The 18,488-nt window shown below is 40.4% G+C and overlaps 1 protein-coding gene across 1 annotated transcript in view; it reads right to left on the bottom strand.

Moving 5' to 3' along the window:
• Positions 1–242: 242 nt before the first annotated feature.
• The window catches only part of LOC141148264 (RING finger protein 112-like), a 60,931-nt gene continuing 42,685 nt past the window's right edge, over positions 243–18,488 (bottom strand). Inside the window, exons 5-13 of the mRNA XM_073635532.1 lie at positions 12,705–12,809; positions 12,549–12,599; positions 11,684–11,740; positions 9,521–9,607; positions 8,710–8,839; positions 6,270–6,400; positions 3,979–4,032; positions 3,544–3,618; positions 243–1,324 (exon numbers count right to left, since the gene is read on the bottom strand). Coding sequence (XP_073491633.1) covers positions 806–1,324; positions 3,544–3,618; positions 3,979–4,032; positions 6,270–6,400; positions 8,710–8,839; positions 9,521–9,607; positions 11,684–11,740; positions 12,549–12,599; positions 12,705–12,809 — 1,209 coding nt within the window. The 3' untranslated portion in view covers positions 243–805. The remainder of the gene's footprint in view (positions 1,325–3,543; positions 3,619–3,978; positions 4,033–6,269; positions 6,401–8,709; positions 8,840–9,520; positions 9,608–11,683; positions 11,741–12,548; positions 12,600–12,704; positions 12,810–18,488) is intronic.

Genomic DNA, 18,488 nt, shown 5'->3' with positions numbered 1-18,488 from the left:
ATTGTCAGTTAAGGCGACGCAGTGCCGAATCACAAAAAGTGCTCTGGTCTTTGGCCAGCCAAATGGTCCGGGGCCTAAGTGGTTAAATTTATCTGCACTCAAAAAAAATCCTACTTCTAGCACTTACCTAAAGTAGAGAGAGCAACACTAATCTTTGTATCTGTATTCTTAAAACTTATTAAAAATTGAAATAAAAGAAAAATATATATAATTTTTGAAAGACACAAATCGAACAGAAAAGATTAGGAACTGTTAGTTTATTGGAAAAATAAAGTTGCAGAACAAGGCTTGCCTTCAATGGACCTGAGGGACATTGGTGTTATTTAGAGATGTCCCCTACGTGGGCCTGTGATGATGGGCAGTTTGCCTTCAGGTGGATTTCACTTGCACTGGAGATGAGTTTAGAAGCTTAAGAGGTCATTCATGGTTCATTAACAGGTACAGGTAACCTTCTAAGATGCATCAACCTGCTCTGAACTGCTTTTGCACATCTTTTGAGTTGTATGGTGGAAAATAAGCAGTTCTGATGCAAACAAAAGCTGGTTGGCACAGGCCCTGTATCTGGTTTCTATAATGTATTGTTGTTGTTTTTTTTTTTTTTATCTCTGAAAGAAATGTAATGTAAATACGAAATCAAATTTCAAATGAATCAAAAAATAATTACCCAAAAATCGTAAAGCTAATAAATGTTAAATATACATATAAAGATATCCGGTAAAAGAATGTGTCACCGTTATAGTAAACAGTTCATAGGTAAAAGAACTTCAGAGTCCTTCCAGAGATATTTCCAGGAACGGTGTCAGTCTTATTTGTCCACCAGATGTTTGGTGTCCTCTGTGGACGTCTCTGTACGGCACTCAGCTTTTATGTCTTTTTTCTTTTCCACGTGTCCAACAACGCGACCAACGCCCGCTCCAACACCTGTGCCAATAGCTCCGAGGGTGACTCCGCCTCCGACGGCCCCTGTGACCACTGCCACGGTTGTACTGCCCAATAAAGCTGCTGCCTCAACGGCGAGCACAGTCCCAGCCACGGCTGCCCCTACAACCCCACCGGCCAGGCAAAGGAATCCGCCTCCTACTGCACAGCCAATACCCACTGCGCTCCTGGTGAAGCTCTTTGAATATTTAGCGCAGAAACCTTCTTCTTTTTCTTTCAACAGAGATTTCATCTCTTCCATGAGCATCTCCTTCTCTGCAGCATTATCGCCTATCAGCATACCCTCATACGCTACTAGAAGAACATCAGCCTGCTCTCTGACCCTGGTCCTCATCTGAGATGTCCTTACCCCAAGGACTTTAAATGGAGAAGCGTTGGCAGGGAGCTGTAGGAGAAAAAGAACAGTAAAAAATAAAAATGTTGGACTTGCCCAGGTTAGAGTGAAACTAGAAAATCTGGTGCTACATACCACACCACCTACATTAAACCATAGAAATTCTATATCGGAACGTGCAAGTTTGGTCAAATATCTGGGCAATTTTTTCAAATATTCTCTGAAGGCAATAATTAACAAGAACTTTAAAAGTACATTTCTAGCAGTCTCTTAGGGTGGATAGAAAAATATTACATATTTTTGACCAGCTTTGGAGAAATAAGTGATATTATAACAACATTTAGTGGCTCCATCAGTCAAGTCACTGGATCTCCATAGGGGAAAGTTGTAAATGCCAACCTTGTTTGAGCACAGGAGAGGAGCGCTCCTTCTACCTCAATCCCCTTCTCAAACTCTTTCCCTTTGTATCTGTTCCGCTTTCTCTTTTGCTTCTTCCTACCCCTCTGTACTACTAAAAAAACTCGGAAAGTGGTTCTAAAGTCAGTAGGTTTTCAATCTTAATGCTTTCTTTGCATTAAGATAAAAAAACCTTCTGTGTGCAGCAGCCCCCCTAATACTTACACAGCGATGTTGCCCAAGAGTCTTGGCTGTCCGGGGCTCACCCTCCTCATTGGCAGCAGCAGGATGCCATTGTCTCCCGCTGCTGTCAAGTCAGTGAGCCAATAAGGAGATAGACGGGACGGGCGAGACCAAGGGGGCTTTGTGTCTGAATGGACACACAGAGCAGCGGCTCGGCTGCCTCCATAGCAAGCTGCTTGCTGTAGGGGGCACTCGGCAGGAGGAAGGGGCCAGGAATGCAGTCGAGGGACCCGAGAAGAGGAGGATCGGGGCTGCTCTGTGCAAACCCACTAAACAGAGGACGCAAGTATAACATGGTTGTTATTTTTAATCAAAAAAGCCAAGACTTTAATATCATTTAAGGAAGCAATCCGTATACAACTGCATCAAGCTCGGCTTACCAAAAAGCCACATCTCTCTCCTCTTCTGAACTGCAGCCAGTGGCAACAATAGACCATGCCTGAGCTATGTGTGTAGGTATAGCAGCTTGTAGTCTCCAGAGGAGCATGTGACATGGTGACAACTCAGAAGCACAGTTAAGAGTTGTCACCCTCTTACAGGAAATATCTGAACAAGGCTGCAAATTTTACACTTTTTAAAACAATCTTTTAAATGAATTTGACATATTAAAAGGTATATTAAAATTTAGTGATTGGATTTACATCTACTTTATCTTTTACAATCAATGACTTTTTAATTCAGTAATGATTTCACAGGCAATTATTAATTACTATGATATATAGCCAATATTTCTAAAAACACCAGCTAGAGGAAGTGTCTAAAGAACCTTATTTTAACAAAGGCTGCAGAATAAAAAAAAAAAAAAAAAAAGAAAAGAAAAAAAAAAGTTTTAAAACAATTTTTTAAAATTAATTAAATAGGGGAAGTTTTCTACTACTTTATCTTTTACTATGCATTGTTTTTTAATTTAGTTAGGATCTTACAAGCAATTACAGGTCATTAGGATAGCGTGAATTTCCATTTTAAAAAAAAAGACGTTTTAAAACAATTTTTTTAAATAATGTAAAATTTTAACATTTATTTTATAAAGTTCACATAAACTTTACCTTTCACTATCAATTATTTTTTTTTTTTTTATTAGATTTTGAATTCAGTACAGAGGAATGCAGCTCAGATGGGTTCATTTTCTCCATATAAATGTTGACATTTCATATACAAAAAGACTTATGCCCTGTACACACGGTCGGACATTGATCGGACATTCCGACAACAAAATCCATGGATTTTTTCCGACGGATGTTGGCTCAAACTTGTCTTGCATACACACGGTCACAAGAAGTTGTCGGAAAATCCGATCGTTCTGAACGCGGTGACGTAAAACACGTACGTCGGGACTATAAACGGGGCAATAGCCAATCGCTTTTGTCTCTTAATTTATTCTGAGCATGCGTGGCACTTTGTGCGTTGGACTTGTCTACACACGATTGGAATTTAAAGGATCGGAATTTGTTGTCGGAAAATTTGATAGCATGATCTCAAACTTTGTGTGTCGGAAATTCCGAAGGAAAAAGTCAGATGGAGCCCACACACGGTCGGAATTTCCCACAACAAGCTCCGATCGCACATATTCCGTCGGAAAATCCGACCGTGTGTACAGGGCAATATCAGGTAATGAGGGGTCTCTGTATTACCTGCTGCTCCAAGAATTCCTCAAATCTTTGTAAGACAGTATTCTTGTATTTCTGGTTTTCAAGTGAATAATACATCTGTTGAGAGAATTGGACACAATGCGGTTAATTTACTAAAGCTGGAGAGTGCGAAATCAGTCTCACTTCTGCAAATAAACCAATCAGCATCTAACCTCAGCTTGTTCAATTAAGCTTTGGCAATAACCTGGAAGCTGATTGGTTTCTACGCAGAAATAGTTTATAAATAAACTCCAATGGGTCTGATTAAAGTAGAACTCCAGAAAAGCAAACAAAAAAGAAAAAAAAAACCACAAAGATCATTAGCCAATATCATTAATCATTATAAGATAAAATAATAAAACAAATAATATTTTACATACAGGTCATCAGGAAAGAGTGTCCATTATATAAAAATGCCCAATATAATATAATAAATACCTGCAAGGGGGAACTAAAGTTGTACTGTCTCCTCTTTAGCATGATGACAAATTTCTATAAAATAATATAGTGTGTTATTGTCTGAACTCAAACTAGAACTTAATTTTATATTTCTATTTATAAGCTCCTCTTTCACTCAATATAAAAAAAAAAAAAAAAAAGTAAAACAATGCCAAGTTTCAACCTCTCTATGTTGCTTCTTCCTTGGTCCAGCACTGGTAGTCCTCTTCAGGGCAGAACGACACCCAGTTACTGCAAGCCCAGCCTGTGGTTTACATGCTGCCACCAGGTGGCGTTTCATTACACAGGCTGAGCTCACAATACTCCACCAAGGCTGAGCGGCACTCATGCGCCATTACCTAAGCTTTGCTTAGTCCTGGAAGATTGACCCCCTTTCCCTGTATTCAGAAGAAGAGGATCTTCCTGGAACATGGTCAAACTGGCTTAAATAATGTGAGCAAGTTCTTTTTAAATATAGCTGGAAGAAAGAGTTTTTTTTTGGGGGGGTGCCCACTTTAAAACCTCAAACCAATGGGATTTTATATATTCCTCTCGGGTTGGCTTATGAAAGACATTATTAATAATACAGTATAACAGTTAAAAACTCCCTGGATGTTAGTAACAACCCCCACCCTTCTGATGGTTGTTATAAAAAAAAAAATTAGATCCAAATGCCTATTTTACTTACCTGAAGCCATGGGCATGTAATGCCACGACCCCTATCCTTCTCCCTTCTTCTGTTTTCTTCTTGGGGTCCTTGTTTGGATGTCCACATCACTGCCTGCATGTGGAAACCCTTTTATCGGTGGAGATGACGCTTCCAGCAACTGGGTCCTCCCTTATAGACTCCAGAGGCAGGAGAAATCAGGGGGGACAGAAAGGGGACTGGTGACCAAGAAGATAACAGGCAGAAAACAATGTCTGCTCCCCAAGGTAGGAAAGGAGTTGGTTCATTGAGGACACCATGACTCTGATCCATTACACTGCAGTGTGGCTTAAAGTGGTAGTAAACTCTCCCCGACAACTTTGTCCAATGTAAATCAGCATAAAAAACCCTAATATACACTGCTTGTAGATATCTCCTTACTTGCTTAGTATTGTTATAATCCTTTTTGTTCTTTAGAATGACTTCACTGAGCATGCCCAGATCTCCCCTGATTTACTGCACACTCTGTGTACTTGTCTGTCTATTATCAGGACTTCCTACGGCACAACTCTGAAATCCCACGAGACTGCAGAATCACTCAGAGCTTCCTACTACACCCCATGTGATCATGTGACATCATGTGGTGTAAACTTGGGCATCGGACAGCATTACTGCAGCCTTATCAGCTGAAGTTGATAAGACTGACAAAGGCAAAGGCAAACACTAGATAATCGCACAAGTAAATACTATGAAATAAAACAAGTCAGCTATGAGCAGTGAAGCAGGGTTGCCATAGAAGTGTTGGATTGAGCAGGAGGCTTGGTTAACAATACAGGAAGTGCTAAATGTAAGAGCGGAAATACACTCTACTGTGGACTCAGAAAACAATACTTAAGATGGCGCTGCCTTACCCCAGGAAACAAGTTTTTTAAAGTTTCTTTAAACAGTAAGTAATATGCATTTTGGGCTGGATTACAGTGGCTATAGTTCGATAATTACTTATTATAATGGACTAAATGAAAAGCAGCATCAGAGTGTGAGAGTATACTTCCTCTTTAAGACAGGGGTAGGCAACCTCGGCCCTCCAGGTGTGGTGAAACTACAAGTCCCATGGGACATTGCAAATACCCCAACAATCACAGGCATTGCTCCTAGAGGCAGAGGCATGATGGGATTTGTAGTTTCCCCACAGTTGGAGTGCCGAGGTTGCCTACCCATTAAGAGGAGGAGTTTGGAATCAAGAGGAGTAAGGTAATTGAAGCACAATGCACGATTTACATTTTTTGGAGTTGGGCTTTAGCATCTGTCCCAGACTTCGTGGTACTATGGGATTTGAGGATGAACATAAAAATCAGGTGGTTTTACAAAATATCATTATGTTCTTGGACAATCAATATCTGCCTTGACACATTCCATAGTGATTGGGTTTTGGTGAGTGAGCTAGAGAATTTTGGATACGTTATCCTCTCTAGAGCCCACACATTAGCTGTAGTAGAAGCTGCAAGATTCAAACTTGTATAATTCTGCTTAGCAACCAGATTCTATCTTGCAGCGGTAGGACAGGAGTAATACTGATTGCTATGGATGATTACACTGGTTTTCTATGTTCCAATAGTAGGACCAGTTGTCTTTGGGATGGACTGACCTTCAGTGCTCTCCCCACATGGCCGCAGGTGATCTTCTCTCCATTGATATCAGTTTTGTGGTGGAGCCAAACTCCTGCCGCAAGATCGGAGATGTATTTTGTGAGGTGATCTTTGAAATCTTCATCCATGTCTGTGAATAGAGAATGACTGTGATTGGATGGAAAGACACACAATGTCAGCAGAAGAGTTTGTTTAAGGCTCTAAAGTGCCAATGAAGAAATGCCACAAGTGGAGCCATTGCGTGTACAATATAAGAGGTGGAGTGGGAAGAGTTTAGCTGGTTGAGCCCACAAGCATGTAAAAATCATCATTTTTTCGCTAGAAAATTACTCAGAACCCCCAAACATTATATATGGGTTTTTTAGCAGAGACCCTAAGGAATTAAAATGGTGGTCGTTGAAACTTTTTATGTCACACAGTATTCGTGCAGCAGTATTTCAAACGAGTAAAAAAAAAAAAATGGTTTCTTGAATTAAAAAAAACAAAAAACCACTAAAGTTAGCCAAATTTTTTGTATACATTTTTTGTATAGATGATGTTATGGCAAGTAAATAGACACCCAACATGTCACGCTTTAAAATTGTGCAAAATTGTGGAATGGCGCCAAACTTTGGTACTTAAAAACCTCCATAGGCGATGCTTTAAATTTTTTTACAGGTTACCTGTTTAGAGTTACAGAGAAGGTCTTAAGCTAGAAATATTGCTCTTGCTCTAACGTTCGCAGCGATACCTCGCATGTGTGGTTTGAACACCATTTACAGATGCGGGCGCATCATACATATGTGTTTCTGTGTGTGAGTATGCGGGAACGGGGGTGCTTTCAATTTTTTTTTTTAATTGTTTATTTTATTTTTACACTTTCCCTTTTAATTTGTTTATTTTTTTTATCACTTTTAGTCCTAGGAATTAGGCATGACAGGTCCTCTTTACAGAGAGATCTGGGGTGTATTAGTCCCCACATCTCTCCTCTAGGCTGTAAAGCCTGAGATAAAAAAACAAATTTAAAAAAAAAAAACAAAAACACAAACACATGTCAGCCTTTCCAGCTAAAAACACAGCAGTGTTTACATCTGCCGAGGCCAGAAGTGACGTCATAACGTCGCACCCGGCCTCCGAAGGTCATAGAGATGGCCGGGGACCATCTGGTCCATCCGGTGATGTCATTTCCGCCCACGTTCCACAAGACACCCAGAGGACCTGCACCTGATCTCTACATCCATGTGGATGGCTCGATATCCAAAGGACAGACCGGGGGAACCCCTCCCCTTCTGCCTTGCTGAACCTGTAACCAGTGTACATCTTGTAAGTGTTTTTTATCCTTGTGGAATAAATTACTTTTTAATCTCTACACTTAGGTGGCCCTTTCTCTCCCTTCTTGTCTTTAATACAGAGCTGGCTATACTCTGGGGACAGCTGCCGCCTTTATTGTATGAACTTCACTAAAAACCTCCTTGCTATTTATTATGTGGCTGTAATTATCTTGCTCATTCAGCAATTGACCTTGCGCCAGGAAAACTGTTTATTTTTTCTCTTATATTATCTTTGCATTATACATATTTGTCCCTGTTAGAACTGTTATGATCTCTTTATAGATACATTTGTTTGCCCTCTAAGGCCTCTTTCACACGAGGCGGGCTCCGTTTCTACGGAGCCCGCCTCGGTCCGCCGGCTCAGCGGGAGATCAGTCCGTTGATCTCCGCTGAGCCGGCGGATGACAGGTCCCTCTCTGCTCACTGAGCGGGGAGGGGCTTGTCAGGCGCCGCTGCCGCCTATGGAGGGATCGGACGAAAACGGACAGCGTGTCCGTTTTCGTCAGATCTCACCCGATCCGATCCGCCAGCGACGGATCTGGACGTAGAGCCATACGTCTGCTTTTAGCGGATCGGACGGGGTCGGATGTCAGCGGACATGTCTCCGCTGACATCCGACGCTCCATAAGCTAACATGGATCGCCCGTTCAGGTCCGCCGTCAAAACTGACAGGCGGACCTGAACGGTCCGATCGTGTGAAAGGGGCCTAATACTCATGAAGAAGTAGACATTTCCGCAAAACATGTCGAGAAGATTTGTATGCATGTTATGTGATAGGTTTTAAGTATCAGCCTTTTGGCATCACTGCATTATTAATCATTTAATAGAGAGCGCCCCTAGTGCTCTATTGTGGCACAACTTCTTTTATTCATCTATGTTTTTTTTCAATTGTAATAAAAAAGATCTTTTATAGACCATATATGTGTTGATGTCCTCCAAAACTATACATTTCCTATAAATACTTCTGTACAGTGCATATTGCCATGGCACGAAATGTTCATTATCTGTACATAGCCAATTAGTTTTTTAGCAGCAATGGTATGGTGCAAACAAAGACTATGTAATGAATGTAGATAATTTGTCTTTAAAAACTGTCTACACAGGAACAGTACCTGAGGGTCTAATTTACCTGCCAGTGTGCCCCGGCTTGATCTCAGGAACCTTTTCCCGGGGTGGGGCAACAGGAAGCCGCTGATAGATGGACTTCTAAGAGTGTCCAGCAAACGACGATATTCTGGACCTTTCCGCAGCCTCAGTTTCTGTAACAATAATAAGGTTACATTTATAATTAATATACAATACATGGCCAAAAGATTGTAGACACCTAACATGCCAATAGGAGTTTGTTTGGCATCTTATTTAAAACACATGGCCATTATTATGGTTTTGATTCTCAATTGTGGCCACTCCTCTGGAAAGGATTTCCACAAGATTTTGGAGGGTTTCTGTGGGAATTTGTTCTAACTTGAAATCAGGTACTGACGTTGGACAAGAAGACTTGGCTTCCATTTGGGGTAATAATTCATCTCAAAGGTGTTCAGTAGGGTTGAGGTAAGCGCTCTGTACAGGCTACTCGAGTTCCTCCACACCAAATTCATCAAACCGTGTCTTTATTGGGCTGGCTTTGTACACAGGGGAACAGTCACACTGGAAAAGAAAAGGGTCTTCTCCAAATTTATGCTCAAATTTGGAAGAGCACTATTGGCTAAAATGTCTTTGTATGTTGTAGCATTAACAGTACCCATCACTGGATACACCTGAACTTATGTGATGACCCTAATGTAGGTATGGTGGTCAGGTGTCCACAAATGTTTAGCCAGAAACTCAAGCATATTAGAAACCTCATAAAGTAAATAAAGCAGTATGTTTTTAAACTTCTGGTGATAATTGTAGAAAAAAAAAAACTATTTTCTGAGCCCTCCTCACATTTTCAATCATACCTCACTCTCATGCTGTAGATAGGTACGAGCAGCTTCACGGCCACAGCGGTCAGGATCCTGCCAGTCTCTCACTAGAACATCCAAGTGCTGAAGAATTGTAAAAGAAAACAATACAATAACTTCTCCAGAGAGGCAACGTTTTTTTTTTTTTTTTTTTTTTTGTTATTTTAGTTAGAGTATTTAGAGATTTAGCTTAACAATTTAAAACAATTGTTTTATTGAAAGAAAAAGAAAACCAGTGGGAGAAATATTTACAGAAAATATATTACAAAACAGCAAAAGCAACAGTAAAATAAAGTGTTTAAAAGTGAAAAATCCTTCAGTGGAAATGTCTGGTCTTTGGGTCTGTATCAGAATCAAGTTGGATCACTTGTAGAGCAGTAATCCAATCTGATATTGCAGAGTCACTGGCCCTCATAAATGACTCTCAGTATCCCAAGCAGTTTTAATTGTAAAATGAGCGCTTTTCTTGTACCTGGAGAGGGTGTTGCAGAGCATATATCCACTGTTATATGTGCTCAAATTAGGAGACTTTCAAAACTAAAGCCTTAGGGCCACAGTATACAGAGGAGCCTTGACATGGGTGCTGCAGCTTTCGCATATATTTGCAAATGAGTGCAAAGAAATCCTTTGTTTTTTAACGTGAATTGTTAGGACAGGGTAAATTTGGTTTGGTTTGTTTGCAGACTAGCTGGCAATTGTGCTGGGAAATGTTTGCTTGTTTGTGATGTGCATTGCCCTTCCATGTTCACCTGACTGCAAAAGCTAGATGGCTGGTTGCCATCTTTTTGTATAGCTTGTTGCAGTGTTAACGTCCAACTTGACAACAGGGGCGACCACTGTTACACACCACTCGAACCTTAGTGGTTCACATGTGATGGTGTCACTTTTTCCATTTCTTTGTTACTTGGTCTTATTTTCTGGCGTCCCTGTACTCACACCTTATCATAGCAGAGTTTATCCTGGTCACTGTACCTCCTCCACTGCGGTACTGAGCTAGTTCGGTGTGTACCCCTCTGGGGGTCCTTTTGAGCCACCTTGAATACTTGTGATTTGTATGTTCCCTGAGGAAGACATTGATGGCAAAACATGTAGGGATGCGATACTCATCAATTATATGTACATAGATACTTTGGCCAGTATAAATTGTTCTATATAATTACTCTGCTTATTTTTTTTATAAATTGTATATGTGTACATTTTTAAATGAAATAAAACATTTATATTTTTATTAAATGAGATGTATAAGTGTTCAGCTGTAGGTCAATATTCCAGATGTACAGATGTGTGCTCCTTAGGTTTATGAATTGGTAATTTATGACAGGGACTAATCAGAAGTCCTTTGAAGACCCTGGCTAAGTAAGCTTTTTTATGATCTGCAATTCTTCAAAGCTGGACTGTGTTTTGTTAAAATGGTCACACTGCATGACTGCCTAGAACAGGGTTTCTCAACCAGGGTTCCATGGAACCCTAAAGGTTCCTCCATAGGTTGCTAGGGGTTCCTTGAGCAAAGAGCAATTTCTGCTGATAAGTTCCCACTGACACCTTGGATCTTTTTTGCTATCTATAAGGGGGTAATTCTTCCCAATGACCACAAGTGTATGGAGCATTCGTCCCATTGACCATCACACTATCATGAGTTGTAGATATAGTAATTTTAGCAGGGGTTCCCTGAGACTGGAACATTATTTCAAGGGTTCCTCTGTGTTGAAAAGGTTGAGTGAGCTGAACTAAAATATACATGAGATTTAAATCTGACCATTTTTGTTATTGATGTTTGAATTTTGGGGAAAATGCGAGTGACACTGTATTCAATACTACTCCCCAATTCTCTCAATACAGTTTTGGATCATATCTCACTATATTTACTTCCGTCATAGCTCTGCACGCAACCTTGAAACAACTGGCAGCTGTTCATCCCATCCCATGACCCTTTCCCCATCACATGACCCTTCCTGCCCCATCACATGACCCTTCCCCCCATCACATGACCCTCCCCCCCATCACATGACCCTTTCCCCATCACATGACCCTTTCCTGTCCTATGTCTGTAGCAGTTAACAGCTGCAGTACATACTGTATGGAGAGGTTTCGTTTGATTAAAAGGAGAGAAAGTTTAGGCCCTTGTAAAAGTTATCGATAAGAAAATCTGTTTCAGGTCACCTGGAGATATTGCAGTGAAAATGATGATCCTGTCAGTTCGGACACATGAAGATACATCTGGAAAGACCAAAGAGAAAAAAAAGCAAGATGTATCAATGACATTCTCCAACATAACAGGATGTTGTCCCTTTCACTATGGCTAACATAGTCCAATCTTGTCCACCAACATAAACATGTCAATATGGTTTTCTAGCAGGCCTAGAGTAAGATTCACAGACAGCAAAAATGGAGAGGAGGGTAAGGGGTGATCGTTTTAGGGAACTTTCCAAAACACAGGTGGTGTCCAACAATGGTGGCCTCAGAGTGAAATACTTGTCAGTCTGCACCATGCAAGCTTTTGTGTTGGTCTTGGAATAGGTCTACACTCATAAAAGCCCTAAAAGATCTAATTTCTGACTTTGCATGACCTTATCACAGTTTTTTTTTACCTTTTTACACACAATTAGTATATAATATGGATGGATGGATTATTCTGGCCAATAATGAAGGCTCTTCTAGACAATGGAGTCAAAGTTTCATCAAGATCCCATGTAAAGAAGTCGTTGTCATGGCTGTGTAAGGTACCACATTGAACCCTCACCTAAGCCAGTCCTGGGTACGAAGGAGAATCACAGCAATAGTCACAACAATAGGACACCAAAATGCCACAACAGACCGGTAGGTTGCTTAGGAATTATATCTGTGCACTGAGCAAAATGTATATGGATGTGATAAATGTGCCTTTGCTGCATGCATGTATGGACACATACCTGGTCTAACATGGAAAATATGAGGCGCTAACCACATAGAGGGAGGACTATTAGCTAGCTGTTGACGTTACCCGATTTGTATTATATTAGAACATTGGATCTCATAAACCACCTACCTCCAGATAATCCAGTTCTGTGGTTTTCAGGCATGTGTTCACATTAAAAATCTGCAGAATACATGAAAGTTGACACATTATCATCATCAACTTATGAATAAGTCAGAACATTACTGGAGAATTTAATATAAATGGCAGAATTCTAGAATCTAATACCAGATGTGAGCTGAGTAGCATAGACAGTGCAGAAAGTTTTAGGCAGGTCTGCAGGTCACCCTCGATATCCAGTGAGCCCTCCGTGTCCAGGACAAATACCGCCATCTGTAAAGAGAAGGTAAATGGTCACCAAAGAAATCAACAAACCAATCTCAAAGGACACACCTTGGGTTATATCAGACTTTAAATAGGTGGTTTGACTGAAAAAATACACACTGTACATCATGACCAACCTTGATTAATAAATTTCATTTGACCAAAGCTTAAGTGATGTATCTGAAGATTCTCATTTATCCAGATCATGGTATAGCTGTTAGTACTTAGTCATATTAAACTGGACTTCTTCTGTGATACTTCAGCCCCGGACCATTTGGCTGGCCAAAGACCAGAGGACTTTTTACAATTTGGCACTGCGCTGCTTTAACTGGTAATTGCGCGGTCATGCAATGTTGTATCCAAACGAAATTTGCGTCCTTTTTTTCCCACAAATAGAGCTTTCTTTTGATGGTATTTGATTGCCTCTGTGATCTTTATTTTTTGCGATATAAACGGAAAAAACCACAAATTTGGAAAACAAGGATATTTTCTACTAATTGATATAAGAAAAATCCAATAGACTCAATTTTAGTCTTACATTTAGGCCAAAATGTATTCAGCCACATGTCTTTGGTAAAAAAAAAAGTCAATAAGCGTATATTTATTGGTTTGCGCAAAAGTTATAGCGTCTACAAAGTAGGGTACATTTTCTGGAATTTACGCAGCTTTTAGTTTATGACTGCCTATCTAATTTCTTGAGGTGCTAAAATGTCAGGGCAGTACAAAAGCCCCCCCAAATGACCCCATTTTGGAAAATAGACACCCCAAGGAAATTGCTGAGAGGCATGTTGAGTCCATTGAATAGTTTATTTTTTTGTCCCAAGTGATTGAATAATGACAAAAAAAAACAAAACATTTTTTACAAAAAGTTGTCACTAAATGATATATTGCTCACACAGGCCATGGTTATATGTGGAACTGCACCCCAAAATACATTCTGCTGCTTTTCCTGAGTACGGGGATACCACATGTGTGGGACTCTTTGGGAGCCTAGCCGCATACGGGGCCCCGAAAACCGAGCACCGCCTTCAGGATTTCTAAGGGCGTAAATTTTTTATTTCACTCCTCACTACCTATCAGTTTTGAAAGCCATAAAATGCCAAGATTGCACAAAACCCAGCCAAATGACCCAATTTTTGAAAGTAGACACCCCAAGCTATTTGCTGAGAGGCATGGTGAGTCCATGGAATATTTTATATCTTTCCACAAGTTGCGGGAAAATGACAAACTTTTTTTTTTGCCGTCTTGCCATCAAATGTCTTTGATGACGCCCTGGAGGAGGGGCGAAACGCGTCGAAGCAACATCCGGCTCACGTCAGCAACCAGTGACGCTGTTTCCTGCTGTCAGTGGAGCGCACGCTAACATAGCGGCGGTCACGGACCAACTCTGAATGCCTGTTTGCAATCTTCATTTTGTGAGTAGCGCTGTTATGTGCATTTGATCCCTTACCCCCCAGTATTACACCATATCCTATTTTGTCTTTTGGGTGGAATATGATGCCTGCGGCTCCCAAGGTTATATCCTAGTGATAGCAGCCCAAGCTTCACCCCATTCTCTTGTATCTACTGCAGCATTTCAGGTGACTGTATGCAATCCCTTGGAGGAGCTGGAAGTCTGCCATCATTGCTTATTGGGTTTTTGTCCGAAGGAACGTTTATATCCATCCTGAACTTATTTCAATATTTATTCACATTGGTAATATGCTTATTCACATTGTTATATGTTGAGGTATTTATATATTTTTTCGATTGCTCATAGTCTCTGTTTCCAAACAGAAACACTACATTTTTATTTATAATATTTTTCATCATATATTATTTGTTTTTTCACCAAATGCAATTTGTCTAGTCACATATATATAGTGATATCATCCACTTGTAGCTACATTCATATTTACATAGTGCCAGTTGCCAATTGTTTTTCCTGTATATCTATATCAAGTTATAGCACTTGTATCCAGCAGCTGTAACAAGGTTTTTTTGCACTTATTTATATTGCGAGCACTGCTTCCATATATATTTATTAATTTCACATATGCCCATGGCATGTTTGAGCAATATATAATTTAGTGACAACTTTGTGCAAAAAAAAAAAATTGTCTTTTTCCAGCAACTTGTGTCAAAATATAAAATATTCCATGGACTCGACATGTCTCTCAGCAAATAGCTTGGGGTGTCTACTTTCCAAAATGGGGTCATTTGGGGGGGGTTTAAACTGTCCTGGCATTTTATGCACAACATTTAGAAGCTTATGTCACACATCACCCACTCTTCTAACCACTTGAAGACAAAGCCCTTTCTGACACTTTTTGTTTACATGAAGAAAATTTTTTTTTTGCAAGAAAATTACTTTGAACCCCCAAATATTATATATTTTTTTAAAGCAAAGGACCTACAGATTAAAATGGTAGGTGTTTCATTTTTTTTTCACACAGTATTTGCGCAGCGATTTTTTAAATGCAATTTTCTTTGAAAAAACACACTTTTTTAATTTTAATGCACTAAAACACACTATATTGCCCAAATGTTTGATGAAATAAAAAAGATGATCTTAGGTCGAGTACATGGATACCAAACATGACATACTTTAAAATTGCGCACAAACGTGCAGCGGCGATGAACTAAATACATTTTTAAAAGCCTTTAAACGCCTTTACAGGTTACCACTTTAGATTTACGGAGGAGGTCTACTGCTAAAATGACTGCCCTCGATCTGACCTTCGTGGTGATACCTCACATGCATGGTGCAATTGCTGTTTAGATATGATGCCAGACCGACGCTTGCGTTCGCCTTTGTGCGAGAGCAGGGGGGGACAGGGGTGCTTTTTTTTTTTTTTTTTAAGTATTTATTTTGCTTTTTTATTTTATTTTTTAACTGTTCCTTTCGTTTATATATATTTTTAAATAATTTTTAGTGTTATCTCAGGGAATGTAAATATCCCCTATGATGGTAATAGGTAGTGACAGGTACCCTTTTTTGAAAAAATTGGGGTCTATTAGACCCTAGATCTCTCCTCTGCCCTCAAGGCATCTGACCACACCAAGATCGGTGTGATAAAATGCTTCCCCAATTTCCCAATGGCGCTGATTATATCCGGCGAAATCTAAGTCATGAAATGCTTGTGGCTTCCGGTTTCTTAGGCCATAGAGATGTTTGGAGCCATTCTGGTCTCTGATCAGTTTTATGGTCAGCTGGTGGAACGACCGGCTGCATTCTCAGGTTCCCTGTTGGGACAGGAGAGCCAGAGAAAACCATGGAAGACAGGTGGGGGGGGATATTCCCTCCCACTGCTTGTCAAAACAGTCTAGAAGCTAATTAGCCGCCAGGATTGCTTTTACATTCCAGCAACATACCAGTACGTTGCTGGTCCTTTTTGGGCATATATTGTAATCTTTTTTTTCATGCAGCTTGTGGGCTGAACGAAAAAAAGAGATTGATCGGTGGGTATGCCCACCATTAGAATACCTCCCTTCATCCACCCACTTCTAATGATGGGCATACATTTTAACTGTGGTGGTGAAATCACCTCCTACACCGCTGGAGTCACGGCTTTATGTATCGTGGGAGCAAACGCTGTTGCTGTCAAGATAAATAAATCCGCGCTGCAGCCGAATGGCATACCTGCTAAGCAAATGATGGTTAACAATAAAACAAAGTAACATTACAGTATAACAGTAAGACTTACCATACCTGCAAAGCAAATACAAAAGAAAATAGTAAAAAATAAAACATTTTTTAACGCAACCTGTTCCTAAAATATATAGATGCCGAAGCATGGGGGCATCCGCCCCAAAAGTTAGGAGCAAATCTCTCCTCCACCCCTGCTGCCCCCATGCTTCGGCATATATGCTCTTTTTTTTAACTGTGGTGGTGAAATCACCTCGGACAGCGCTGGAATCACGGCTTTATGTATTGTGGGAGCAAACGCTGTTGCTGTCAAGATAAATAAATCCGCGCTGCAGCTGAATGGCGTACCTGAAAACAAAAAAATGGTTAACAAGAAAACACAATAAACAGTAAAGTATAAAAAAATGACATACCTGAAAAGCAAACATGATAAAACATAATAACAATAAAACATTGCAGAATAGAATACAGTAAAAAAAGAGCAAAACAATAGAGAGAGAATAGAGAGAGAACAATAAAATAACAATTATTTTTGTTTTTTTTATTTTATATTTTTTTGTGTTTTTTTTATTTTTTACTTTTTTTTTTTTACACTTTTATTTGTAACTGTAACTGTAACGGTTCACTTCCCTCAAAATGCAATGGCATCTTGGGAGAGCCTGTGAAAGTGTGCCTAGTTTATGCAATGCTGTACCCTACGCTAAAACTCCACTAGTGTATGGTAGCGTTCAAAACTACGGATGAGCTTCGTGTTTGAGTCGAACCCATGTTCGACTCGAACATCGTGTGTTCGGTCGTTCACCGAATTACGAATGATATGGGCTGTTTGCGCCAAATTCGAGTGGTGCGTCACGGCCCATAATTCATTGCGGCATCGCAGTGCATTGCTGGCTGATGATTGGCCAAGCATGCACTATGACCCACATGCTTGCCAAATCACAGCGCAGTGTGTACAGAGAGCCGTAATTGGCCAAAGCCAAGGAGGCTTAGGCCAATTATGGCTCAGCGGGTTTAGTACACGCCCCACACTATATAAGGCCGCCTACACATCGGCCCTATGTAGTGTGTTCCGGCGTTGAGACAGAGATAGAGAGAGAGAGAGAAAGTGTAATTTGATTTAAGTTATATAGAGTAGGCAGGTCGAGTCACTTAGCTGCAGTTACAGTGTATTGTGTATATATATGCATCCCAGGTGTTGTGTATATATATATATATATATATATATATATATATATACTGTATTCAGGTTAGCTAGATCCTGTTCTTCTCTTCCTAATATAGTGACAGGCAGGCAGGTGTTTTTACAGTATTTCCAGTTACTGTACTATGTACCCTGCACCTACAGTATAGCTACCTGCAGCCAGGTGCTTGTGTAGGCTCTTTGAAGTATTGACAGTTACTGTACTGTGTACCCCGCACAGTCTCACCTACAGTATAGATACCTGCAGCCAGGTGCTTGTGTAGGCTCTTGAAGTATTCCTATTTACTGTACTGTGTACCCTGCACAGTCTCACCTACAGTATAGCTACCTGCAGCCAGGTGCTTGTGTAGGCTCTTTGAAGTATTTCCAGTTACTGTACTGTGTACCCCGCACAGTCTCACCTACAGTATAACTACCTGAAGCCAGGTGCTTGTGTAGGCTCTTTGAAGTATTTCCAGTTACTGTACTGTGTACCCCGCCCAGTTGCACCTACAGTATAGCTACCTGCAGCCAGTTGCTTGTGTAGGCTCTTGACGTATTTCCAGTTACTGTACTGTGTACCCCGCACAGTTGCACCTACAGTATAGCTACCTGCATCCAGGTGCTTGTGTAGGCTCTTGACGTATTTCCAGTTACTGTACTGTGTACCCTGCACAGTTGCACCTACAGTAAAGCTACCTGAAGACAAGTGCAGGTGTTATCATACTAATAATACTACAGGCAGGCAGTTGATTCTGCTCGCTGCAGTATAATCGGTATATATATATATATATATATATATATATATATACATCCCAGTTTTGTGCAGCTCACTGCAGGCCAATAGTATGTCTGGAAGGCCAACAAGGAGAGGCAGACA

The sequence above is a fragment of the Aquarana catesbeiana genome, linkage group LG06 (assembly GCF_042186555.1).
Source record: "Aquarana catesbeiana isolate 2022-GZ linkage group LG06, ASM4218655v1, whole genome shotgun sequence".
NCBI classification, from domain to species: domain Eukaryota; kingdom Metazoa; phylum Chordata; class Amphibia; order Anura; family Ranidae; genus Aquarana; species Aquarana catesbeiana.
The sequence above is the reverse complement of the archived record's forward strand: the minus strand, read 5'-3'. Positions and strand labels throughout refer to the sequence as shown.